The 13,540-nt window shown below is 32.3% G+C and overlaps 1 protein-coding gene across 1 annotated transcript in view; it reads right to left on the bottom strand.

Annotated features, from left to right (window-relative positions):
- Positions 1–13,540, bottom strand: part of LOC118383366 (prominin-1-A-like) — a 75,289-nt gene that overhangs the window by 24,214 nt on the left and 37,535 nt on the right. Inside the window, exons 5-7 of the mRNA XM_052510806.1 lie at positions 12,382–12,502; positions 12,073–12,136; positions 10,606–10,695 (exon numbers count right to left, since the gene is read on the bottom strand). Coding sequence (XP_052366766.1) covers positions 10,606–10,695; positions 12,073–12,136; positions 12,382–12,502 — 275 coding nt within the window. The remainder of the gene's footprint in view (positions 1–10,605; positions 10,696–12,072; positions 12,137–12,381; positions 12,503–13,540) is intronic.

Raw genomic sequence — 13,540 nt, forward strand, 5'->3', positions numbered from 1 at the left:
TATAATGTTGTAGCAGTAATGAGGTATTATAATGTAGTAGCAGTAATGAGGTAGTATAATGTTATAACTGTTGTAGCAGTAACAAGGTATTATAATGTTGTAGCAGTAATGAGGTATTATAATGTTGTAGCAGTAATGAGGTATTATAATGTTGTAGTAGTAACGAGGTATTATAATGTTGTAGCAGTAATGAGGTATTATAATGTTATAACTGTAGTAGCAGTAATGAGGTATTATAATGTTATAACTGTAGTAGCAGTAACGAGGTATTATAATGTTATAACTGTAGTAGCAGTAACAAGGTATTATAATGCTATAACTGTTGTAGCAGTAATGAGGTATTATAATGTAGTAGCAGTAACAAGGTATTATAATGCTATAACTGTTGTAGCAGTAATGAGGTATTATAATGTAGTAGCAGTAATGAGGTATTATAATGTTGTAGCAGTAATGAGGTATTATAATGTTGTAGCAGTAACGAGGTATTATAATGTTGTAGCAGTAATGAGGTATTATAATGTTGTAGCAGTAATGAGGTATTATAATGTTGTAGCAGTAATGAGGTATTATAATGTTGTAGCAGTAATGAGGTATTATAATGTTGTAGCAGTAATGAGGTATTATAATGTTGTAGCAGTAATGAGGTATTATAATGTTATAACTGTAGTAGCAGTAATGAGGTATTATAATGTTATAACTGTTGTAGCAGTAATGAGGTATTATAATGTTATAACTGTAGTAGCAGTAACAAGGTATTATAATGTTATAACTGTAGTAGCAGTAATGAGGTATTATAATGTTGTAGCAGTAACGAGGTATTATAATGTTATAACTGTTGTAGCAGTAACAAGGTATTATAATGTTATAACTGTTGTAGCAGTAATGAGGTATTATAATGTTATAACTGTTGTAGCAGTAACGAGGTATTATAATGTAGTAGCAGTAATGAGGTATTATAATGTTGTAGCAGTAATGAGGTATTATAATGTTGTTAGTAACGAGGTATTATAATGTTGTAGCAGTAATGAGGTATTATATTATAATGTTATAATGTTATGTTGTAGCAGTAACAAGGTATTATAATGTTATAACTGTTGTAGCAGTAATGAGGTATTATAATGTTGAAGCAGTAATGAGGTATTATAATGTAGTATTAGTAATGAGGTAGTATAATGTTATAACTGTTGTAGCAGTAATGAGGTATTATAATGTAGTAGTAGTAATGAGGTATTATAATGTTATAACTGTAGTAGCAGTAACGAGGTATTATAATGTTGTAGCAGTAACGAGGTATTATAATGTTATAACTGTAGTAGCAGTAATGAGGTATTATAATGTTGTAGCAGTAATGAGGTATTATAATGTTATAACTGTAGTAGCAGTAACGAGGTATTATAATGTTGTAGCAGTAACGAGGTATTATAATGTTGTAGCAGTAATGAGGTATTATAATGTTGTAGCAGTAATGAGGTATTATAATGTTGTAGCAGTAATGAGGTATTATAATGTTGTAGCAGTAACGAGGTATTATAATGTAGTAGCAGTAATGAGGTATTATAATGTTATAACTGTAGTAGCAGTAATGAGGTATTATAATGCTATAACTGTAGTAGCAGTAATGAGGTATTATAATGTTATAACTGTTGTAGCAGTAACGAGGTATTATAATGTAGTAGTAGTAATGAGGTAGTATAATGTTATAACTGTTGTAGTAGTAATGAGGTATTATAATGTTGTAGAAGTAATGAGGTATTATAATGTTGTAGCAGTAATGAGGTATTATAATGTTGTAGTAGTAACGAGGTATTATAATGTTGTAGCAGTAATGAGGTATTATAATGTTATAACTGTAGTAGCAGTAATGAGGTATTATAATGTTATAACTGTAGTAGCAGTAACGAGGTATTATAATGTTATAACTGTAGTAGCAGTAACAAGGTATTATAATGCTATAACTGTTGTAGCAGTAATGAGGTATTATAATGTTGTAGCAGTAATAAGGTATTATAATGTTATAACTGTAGTAGCAGTAACAAGGTATTATAATGTTGCAGTAGTAATGAGGTATTATAATGTTGTAGCAGTAATGAGGTATTATAATGTTGTAGCAGTAATGAGGTATTATAATGTTATAGCAGTAACAAGGTATTATAATGTTGTAGCAGTAATGAGGTATTATAATGTAGTAGCAGTAACGAGGTATTATAATGTTATAACTGTAGTAGCAGTAATGAGGTATTATAATGTTATAACTGTAGTAGCAGTAACGAGGTATTATAATGCTATAACTGTAGTAGCAGTAACGAGGTATTATAATGTAGTAGCAGTAACGAGGTATTATAATGTTATAACTGTAGTAGCAGTAATGAGGTATTATAATGTTATAACTGTAGTAGCAGTAACGAGGTATTATAATGTTATAACTGTAGTAGCAGTAATGAGGTATTATAATGTTGTAGCAGTAATGAGGTATTATAATGTTGTAGCAGTAATGAGGTATTATAATGTTGTAGCAGTAATGAGGTATTATAATGTTGTAGCAGTAATGAGGTATTATAATGCTATAACTGTAGTAGCAGTAATGAGGTATTATAATGTTATAACTGTAGTAGCAGTAACGAGGTATTATAATGCTATAACTGTTGTAGCAGTAACGAGGTATTATAATGTTGTAGCAGTAACGAGGTATTATAATGTAGTAGCAGTAATGAGGTATTATAATGTTATAACTGTAGTAGCAGTAATGAGGTATTATAATGCTATAACTGTAGTAGCAGTAATGAGGTATTATAATGTTATAACTGTAGTAGCAGTAATGAGGTATTATAATGCTATAACTGTAGTAGCAGTAATGAGGTATTATAATGTTATAACTGTAGTAGCAGTAATGAGGTATTATAATGCTATAACTGTAGTAGCAGTAACGAGGTATTATGTTATAACTGTAGTAGCAGTAATGAGGTATTATAATGCTATAACTGTAGTAGCAGTAACGAGGTATTATAATGCTATAACTGTAGTAGCAGTAATGAGGTATTATAATGTTATAACTGTAGTAGCAGTAATGAGGTATTATAATGTTGTAGCAGTAACAAGGTATTATAATGTTATAACTGTAGTAGCAGTAACAAGGTATTATAATGTAGTAGCAGTAATGAGGTAGTATAATGTTATAACTGTTGTAGCAGTAACAAGGTATTATAATGTTGTAGCAGTAATGAGGTATTATAATGTTGTAGCAGTAATGAGGTATTATAATGTTGTAGTAGTAACGAGGTATTATAATGTTGTAGCAGTAATGAGGTATTATAATGTTATAACTGTAGTAGCAGTAATGAGGTATTATAATGTTATAACTGTAGTAGCAGTAACGAGGTATTATAATGTTATAACTGTAGTAGCAGTAACAAGGTATTATAATGCTATAACTGTTGTAGCAGTAATGAGGTATTATAATGTAGTAGCAGTAACAAGGTATTATAATGCTATAACTGTTGTAGCAGTAATGAGGTATTATAATGTAGTAGCAGTAACAAGGTATTATAATGTTGTAGCAGTAATGAGGTATTATAATGTTGTAGCAGTAACAAGGTATTATAATGTTGTAGCAGTAATGAGGTATTATAATGTTGTAGCAGTAATGAGGTATTATAATGTTGTAGCAGTAATGAGGTATTATAATGTTGTAGCAGTAATGAGGTATTATAATGTTGTAGCAGTAATGAGGTATTATAATGTTGTAGCAGTAATGAGGTATTATAATGTTATAACTGTAGTAGCAGTAATGAGGTATTATAATGTTATAACTGTTGTAGCAGTAATGAGGTATTATAATGTTATAACTGTAGTAGCAGTAACAAGGTATTATAATGTTATAACTGTAGTAGCAGTAATGAGGTATTATAATGTTGTAGCAGTAACGAGGTATTATAATGTTGTAGCAGTAACGAGGTATTATAATGTTATAACTGTTGTAGCAGTAACAAGGTATTATAATGTTATAACTGTTGTAGCAGTAATGAGGTATTATAATGTTATAACTGTTGTAGCAGTAACGAGGTATTATAATGTAGTAGCAGTAATGAGGTATTATAATGTTGTAGCAGTAATGAGGTATTATAATGTTGTAGTAGTAACGAGGTATTATAATGTTGTAGCAGTAATGAGGTATTATAATGTTATAACTGTTGTAGCAGTAACAAGGTATTATAATGTTATAACTGTTGTAGCAGTAATGAGGTATTATAATGTTGTAGCAGTAATGAGGTATTATAATGTTGTAGTAGTAACGAGGTAGTATAATGTTATAACTGTTGTAGCAGTAATGAGGTATTATAATGTAGTAGCAGTAATGAGGTATTATAATGTTATAACTGTAGTAGCAGTAACGAGGTATTATAATGTTGTAGCAGTAACGAGGTATTATAATGTTATAACTGTAGTAGCAGTAATGAGGTATTATAATGTTGTAGCAGTAATGAGGTATTATAATGTTATAACTGTAGTAGCAGTAATGAGGTATTATAATGTTGTAGCAGTAATGAGGTATTATAATGTTGTAGCAGTAATGAGGTATTATAATGTTGTAGCAGTAATGAGGTATTATAATGTTGTAGCAGTAATGAGGTATTATAATGTTGTAGCAGTAACGAGGTATTATAATGTAGTAGCAGTAATGAGGTATTATAATGTTATAACTGTAGTAGCAGTAATGAGGTATTATAATGTTATAACTGTAGTAGCAGTAATGAGGTATTATAATGTTATAACTGTAGTAGCAGTAATGAGGTATTATAATGTAGTAGCAGTAATGAGGTATTATAATGTTATAACTGTAGTAGCAGTAATGAGGTATTATAATGTTGTAGCAGTAACGAGGTATTATAATGTAGTAGCAGTAACGAGGTATTATAATGTTATAACTGTAGTAGCAGTAATGAGGTATTATAATGTTGTAGCAGTAATGAGGTATTATAATAGCAGTAATGAGGTATTATAATGTAGTAGCAGTAATGAGGTATTATAATGTTATAACTGTAGTAGCAGTAATGAGGTATTATAATGCTATAACTGTAGTAGCAGTAATGAGGTATTATAATGCTATAACTGTAGTAGCAGTAATGAGGTATTATAATGCTATAACTGTAGTAGCAGTAATGAGGTATTATAATGTTATAACTGTAGTAGCAGTAATGAGGTATTATAATGTTGTAGCAGTAACGAGGTATTATAATGTAGTAGCAGTAATGAGGTATTATAATGTTATAACTGTAGTATCAGTAATGAGGTATTATAATGTTGTAGCAGTAACGAGGTATTATAATGTTATAACTGTAGTAGCAGTAATGAGGTATTATAATGTTATAACTGTTGTAGCAGTAATGAGGTATTATAATGTAGTAGCAGTAACGAGGTATTATAATGCTATAACTGTAGTAGCAGTAATGAGGTATTATAATGTTGTAACTGTAGTAGCAGTAACGAGGTATTATAATGTTATAACTGTAGTAGCAGTAATGAGGTATTATAATGTTATAACTGTTGTAGCAGTAATGAGGTATTATAATGTTGTAGCAGTAACGAGGTATTATAATGTTGTAGCAGTAATGAGGTATTATAATGTTGTAGCATTAATGAGGTATTATAATGTTGTAGCAGTAATGAGGTATTATAATGTTGTAGCAGTAATGAGGTATTATAATGTTGTAACTGTTGTAGCAGTAACGAGGTATTATAATGTTGTAGCAGTAATGAGGTATTATAATGTTATAACTGTAGTAGTAGTAATGAGGTATTATAATGTTATAACTGTAGTAGCAGTAATGAGGTATTATAATGTAGTAGCAGTAATGAGGTATTATAATGTTATAACTGTAGTAGCAGTAATGAGGTATTATAATGTTGTAGCAGTAATGAGGTATTATAATGTTATAACTGTAGTAGCAGTAACAAGGTATTATAATGCTATAACTGTAGTATCAGTAACGAGGTATTATAATGTTGTAGCAGTAACGAGGTATTATAATGTTGTAGCAGTAACGAGGTATTATAATGTTATAACTGTAGTAGCAGTAACGAGGTATTATAATGTTGTAGCAGTAATGAGGTATTATAATGTTATAACTGTAGTAGCAGTAATGAGGTATTATAATGTTATAACTGTAGTAGCAGTAACGAGGTATTATAATGTTGTAGCAGTAATGAGGTATTATAATGTTATAACTGTAGTAGCAGTAACGAGGTATTATAATGCTATAACTGTAGTAGCAGTAATGAGGTATTATAATGTTGTAGCATAACTATTATAATGTAGTAGCAGTATTATAATATTATAATGTTGTAGCAGTAATGAGGTATTATAATGTTATAACTGTAGTAGCAGTAACGAGGTATTATAATGTTGTAGCAGTAACGAGGTATTATAATGTTATAACTGTAGTAGCAGTAATGAGGTAGTATAATGTTATAACTGTTGTAGCAGTAATGAGGTATTATAATGTAGTAGTAGTAATGAGGTATTATAATGTTATAACTGTAGTAGCAGTAATGAGGTATTATAATGCTATAACTGTAGTAGCAGTAATGAGGTATTATAATGTTATAACTGTTGTAGCAGTAACGAGGTATTATAATGTAGTAGCAGTAATGAGGTATTATAATGTAGTAGCAGTAATGAGGTATTATAATGTTGTAGCAGTAACGAGGTATTATAATGTTGTAGCAGTAACGAGGTATTATAATGCTATAACTGTTGTAGCAGTAACGAGGTATTATAATGTATAGCAGTAATGAGGTATTATAATGTAGTAGTAGTAATGAGGTAGTATAATGTTATAACTGTAGTAGCAGTAATGAGGTATTATAATGTTATAACTGTTGTAGCAGTAATGAGGTATTATAATGTAGTAGTAGTAATGAGGTATTATAATGTTATAACTGTAGTAGCAGTAATGAGGTATTATAATGTTATAACTGTTGTAGCAGTAACGAGGTATTATAATGTTGTAGCAGTAATGAGGTATTATAATGTTATAACTGTAGTAGCAGTAATGAGGTATTATAATGTTATAACTGTTGTAGCAGTAACGAGGTATTATAATGTTGTAGCAGTAATGAGGTATTATAATGTTATAACTGTAGTAGCAGTAATGAGGTATTATAATGTTGTAGCAGTAACGAGGTATTATAATGTTATAACTGTTGTAGCAGTAATGAGGTATTATAATGTTGTAGCAGTAATGAGGTATTATAATGTTATAACTGTTGTAGCAGTAATGAGGTATTATAATGTTGTAGCAGTAATGAGGTATTATAATGTTATAGCAGTAATGAGGTATTATAATGTTGTAGCATAACGAGGTATTATAATGTTGTAGCAGTAATGAGGTATTATAATGTTATAATTATAATAACAAGGTATTATAATGTTGTAGCAGTAATGAGGTATTATAATGTTATAACTGTAGTAGCAGTAATGAGGTATTATAATGTTGTAGCAGTAATGAGGTATTATAATGTTGTAGCAGTAATGAGGTATTATAATGCTATAACTGTAGTAGCAGTAACAAGGTATTATAATGTTGTAGCAGTAATGAGGTATTATAATGTTGTAGCAGTAACAAGGTATTATAATGTTGTAGCAGTAATGAGGTATTATAATGTTGTAGCAGTAACAAGGTATTATAATGTTGTAGCAGTAACGAGGTATTATAATGTTATAACTGTAGTAGCAGTAATGAGGTATTATAATGCTATAACTGTAGTAGCAGTAACAAGGTATTATAATGTTGTAGCAGTAATGAGGTATTATAATGTTGTAGCAGTAACAAGGTATTATAATGTTATAACTGTAGTAGCAGTAACAAGGTATTATAATGTTGTAGCAGTAATGAGGTATTATAATGTTGTAGCAGTAATGAGGTATTATAATGTTATAACTGTAGTAGCAGTAACGAGGTATTATAATGTTGTAGCAGTAATGAGGTATTATAATGTTGTTATGAATTATAATGTTGTAGCAGTAATGAGGTATTATAATGTTTATAACTGAGGTATTATAATGTTGTATTATAATGAGGTATTATAATGTTGTAGCAGTAATAAGGTATTATAATGTTATAACTGTTGTAGCAGTAATGAGGTATTATAATGTTATAACTGTAGTAGCAGTAATGAGGTATTATAATGTTATAACTGTAGTAGCAGTAACGAGGTATTATAATGTTGTAGCAGTAATGAGGTATTATAATGTTGTAGCAGTAATGAGGTATTATAATGTTGTAGCAGTAATGAGGTATTATAATGTTGTAGCAGTAATGAGGTATTATAATGTTGTAGCAGTAATGAGGTATTATAATGTTGTAGCAGTAACAAGGTATTATAATGTTGTAGCAGTAATGAGGTATTATAATGCTATAACTGTTGTAGCAGTAATGAGGTATTATAATGTTATAACTGTTGTAGCAGTAATGAGGTATTATAATGTTATAACTGTAGTAGCAGTAATGAGGTATTATAATGTTATAACTGTTGTAGCAGTAATGAGGTATTATAATGTTATAACTGTTGTAGCAGTAACGAGGTATTATAATGTAGTAGCAGTAATGAGGTATTATAATGTTATAACTGTAGTAGCAGTAATGAGGTATTATAATGTTGTAGCAGTAACGAGGTATTATAATGTTATAACTGTAGTAGCAGTAATGAGGTATTATAATGTTATAACTGTAGTAGCAGTAATGAGGTATTATAATGTTATAACTGTAGTAGCAGTAATGAGGTATTATAATGTTATAACTGTAGTAGCAGTAATGAGGTATTATAATGTTATAACTGTAGTAGCAGTAATGAGGTATTATAATGTTGTAGCAGTAATGTATTATAATGTTATAACTGTAGTAGCAGTAATGAGGTATTATAATGTTATAACTGTAGTAGCAGTAATGAGGTATTATAATGTTATAACTGTAGTAGCAGTAATGAGGTATTATAATGTTATAACTGTAGTAGCAGTAATGAGGTATTATAATGTTATAACTGTAGTAGCAGTAATGAGGTATTATAATGCTATAACTGTAGTAGCAGTAATGAGGTATTATAATGTTATAACTGTAGTAGCAGTAATGAGGTATTATAATGTTATAACTGTAGTAGCAGTAATGAGGTATTATAATGGTATAACTGTAGTAGCTGTAGCGATGCATTTTCATGCCATCTCTGACCATGTAGTGGGTGTTAAAGGTATTAATAATTTGTTATGAAGGTGATACGGAGTGTTATAAGGGAGTTATAATGTGTTATAAATCTGTTTAGGGTGTTATAAGGTGCTGTTTATGTTATAAAGGTGCTATAGTGTGTTATAAATATGTTATAAGGGAGTTACGTTGATATACAATGTTATAAACAGTTGATTTTCAATGTGTTATAAGGCATTGTTTATGTTATAAAGGTGTTATAAGGGTGTTATAAGGTGCTGTTTGTGTTATAAAGGTGATATAATGTGTTATAAATGTGTTATAAGGCATTGTTTATGTTATAAAGGTGCTATAGGGTGTTATAAAGGTGCTATAGTATGTAATAAAGGTGCTATAGTGTGTTAAAAAGGTGCTATAGTGTGTTATAAAGGTGCTATAGTGTGTTATAAAGGTGCTATAGTGTGTTATAAAGGTGCTATAGTGTGTTAAAAAGGTGCTATAGTGTGTTATAAAGGTGCTATAGTGTGTTATAAAGGTGTTATAGTGTGTTATAAAGGTGCTATAGTGTGTTATAAAGGTGTTATAAGGGAGTTACGGTGATATACGGTGTTATAAACAGTTTTAAATGTGTTATAAGGCATTGTTTATGTTATAAAGGTGCTATAATGTGTTATAAAGGTGTTATAAGGCATTGTTTATGTTATAAAGGTGCTATAAGGTGTTATAAGGCATTGTGTATGTTATAAAGGTGCTATAAGGTGTTATAAGGCATTGTTTATGTTATAAAGGTGCTATAAGGTGTTATAAGGCATTGTTTATGTTATAAAGGTGTTATAATGTGTTATAAGGCATTGTTTATGTTATAAAGGTGCTATAGTGTGTTATAAAGGTGCTATAGTATGTAATAAAGGTGCTATAGTGTGTTACAAAGGTGCTATAGTGTGTTACAAAGGTGCTATAGTGTGTTAAAAAGGTGCTATAGTGTGTTATAAAGGTGTTATAGTGTGTTATAAAGGTGTTATAGTGTGTTATAAAGGTGCTATAGTGTGTTATAAAGGTGTTATAAACAGTTATAAAGGTGTTATAAGGCATTGTTTATGTTATAAAGGTGCTATAATGTGTTATAAGGTGTTATAGTTTTATAAATGTGTTATAAGGCATTGTTTATGTTATAAAGGTGCTATAATGTGTTATAAAGGTGTTATAGTGTGTTATAAAGGTGTTATAAGGCATTGTTTATGTTATAAAGGTGCTATAATGTGTTATAAGGCATTGTTTATGTTAAAAAGGTGCTATAGTGTGTTATAAAGGTGTTATAAGGCATTGTTTATGTTATAAAGGTGCTATAAGGTGTTGTAAGAGTGTTAAAAAGTTGCTAAATGTGTTATAATGTGTTATAAAGGGTGGTTACCTCCAGCCATGCGCAGAGCTGTGTCCAGAGAAGGAACGACCTCCTTCTCCAGCTGAGTCTGGATCCTCCCACCCAACAGAGGCCCGATGTCTGACAACAGCATTACCACAGCATTACCATAGCATTACCACATTATTACACAACATTATTCCCCTCCCACACAACAGAGGACCACAGCATTAACACAACATTATCATATCATTACCACATCATTACCATAACATTAACACAACATTACCATAGCATTAACACAACATCACCATAGCATTAACACAACATTATCATAACATTACCACATCATTACCATAACATTACCACATCGTTACCATAGCATTAACACAACATTACCATAGCATTAACACAACATTATCATAGCATTAACAAAACATTATTTTCCTCCCACCCAACAGAGGACCAATGTCTGAAAACAACATTACCACATCATTACCACAGCATTACCATAGCATTATTCTCCTGCCACCCAACAGAGGGCCAATGTCTGAAAACAACATTACCACAGCATTACCACAGCATTACCACAGCATTACCACAACATCGCCACATCATTACCACAGCATTACCATAGCATTATTCTCCTGCCACCCAACAGAGGACCAATGTCTGACAACAACATTACCACATCATTACCACAGCATTATTCTCCTGCCACCCAACAGAGGACCAATGTCTGACAACAACATTACCACAGCATTACCACAGCATCATTCTCCTGACACCCAACAGAGGACCGATGTCTGACAACAACATTATCACAACATTACCACAGCATTATTCTCCTGCCACCCAACAGAGGACCAATGTCTGAAAACAACATTACCACAACATTACCACAGCATTACCACAGCATTATTCTCCTGCCACCCAACAGAGGACCGATGTCTGACAACAACATTACCACCGCATTACCACAGCATTATCACTACATTACCACCACATTACCACAGCATTACCACTACATTACCACAGCATTACCACTACATTACCACAGCATTACCACATCATTATTCTCCTGCCACCCAACAGAGGACCGATGTCTGACAACAACATTACCACAACATTACCACAGCATTATTCTCCTTCTCCCATTACCGTAGCATTACCATGACATTACCGCAACATTACCACAACATAACCATAGCATTGCCATGACATTACCACAACATTACCATGCATTACCACTACATTGCCACATCATTACCATGCCATTGCCACTACATTACCACAACATTGCCATGACATTACCGCTACATTACCACATCATTACCATGTCATTGCCGCTGCATTACCACAACATTACCGCATCGTTATCACACATTTCCATGGCATTACCACTACATTACCACATCATTGCCATGCCATTACCACTGTATTACCACCCCATTACCACATCATTACCATGACATTACCACAACATTACCATAACATTATCATGTATTTCATACTCACTGTCCAGGTCAGACAGGACTTTATTCTTAGCTGTAGTGTACTGGGCCGTCAGATGGTCTATTTGCTGCAGGACACACACACACACACACACACACACACACACACACACACACACACACACACACACACACACACACACACACAGTGTCAAACACTTCAGCAGTGTGAGAGAGAAAGACAGTTTGAGAGTGTGTGTGTGTGTGTGTGTGTGTGTGTGTGTGTGTGTGTGTGTGTGTGTGTGTGTGTGTGTGTGTGTGTGTGTGTGTGTGTGTGTGTGTGTGTGTGTTGTGTGTGTGTGTGTATGTGTACCGACGGTGTGTTGTTCGCGAAGGTCTTCAGGTCTCTCATGTTGGTGCTGATGAAACGGCGTGTTGACTTGATCTGAGACGTGATGTTGTGGTTGGCAGCATGCGCTATCAGCACCCCAGTCCTACAACACACAGGCAGGTTCTGATGTGACAGACAGGCAGGTTCTGATGTGACAGACAGCAGCTACACACAGGCAGGTTCTGATGTGACAGACAGGCAGGTTCTGATGTGACAGACAGCAGCTACACACAGGCAGGTTCTGATGTGACAGACAGCAGCTACACACAGGCAGGTTCTGATGTGACAGACAGCAGCTACACACAGGCAGGTTCTGATGGGACAGACAGCAGCTACACACAGGCAGGTTCTGATGTGACAGACAGCAGCTACACACAGGCAGGTTCTGATGTGACAGACAGCAGCTACACACAGGCAGGTTCTGATGTGACAGACAGCAGCTACACACAGGCAGGTTCTGATGTGACAGACTGCAGTTACAACCACTGGCCAATAGAGGACAAACTGATCCACTAGAGATAACACTGAACACAATCTAATACTGAACACACTCTAATACTGAACACACTCTTATACTGAACACAATCTAATACTGAACACACTCTAATACTGAACACAATCTAATACTGAACACTCTAATACTGAACACAATCTAATACTGAACACACTCTAATACTGAACACACGTTCTAATACTGAACACACTCTAATACTGATCCACTAGAGATAACACTGAACACAATCTAATACTGAACACACTCTAATACTGAACACACTCTTATACTGAACACAATCTAATACTGAACACACTCTAATACTGAACACAATCTAATACTGAACACTCTAATACTGAACACAATCTAATACTGAACACACTCTAATACTGAACACAATCTAATACTGAACACACTCTAATACTGAACACACTCTAATACTGAACACTCTAATACTGAACACACTCTAATACTGAACACGATCTAATACTAAACACAATCTAATACTGAACACGATCTAATACTGAACACACTCTAATACTGAACACACTCTAATATTGAACACGATCTAATACTGAACACTAATACTAAACACAATCTAATACTGAACACGATCTAATACTGAACACACTCTAATATTGAACACGA

This window comes from Oncorhynchus keta, unplaced genomic scaffold, assembly GCF_023373465.1.
Source record: "Oncorhynchus keta strain PuntledgeMale-10-30-2019 unplaced genomic scaffold, Oket_V2 Un_contig_6148_pilon_pilon, whole genome shotgun sequence".
NCBI lineage: Eukaryota > Metazoa > Chordata > Actinopteri > Salmoniformes > Salmonidae > Oncorhynchus > Oncorhynchus keta.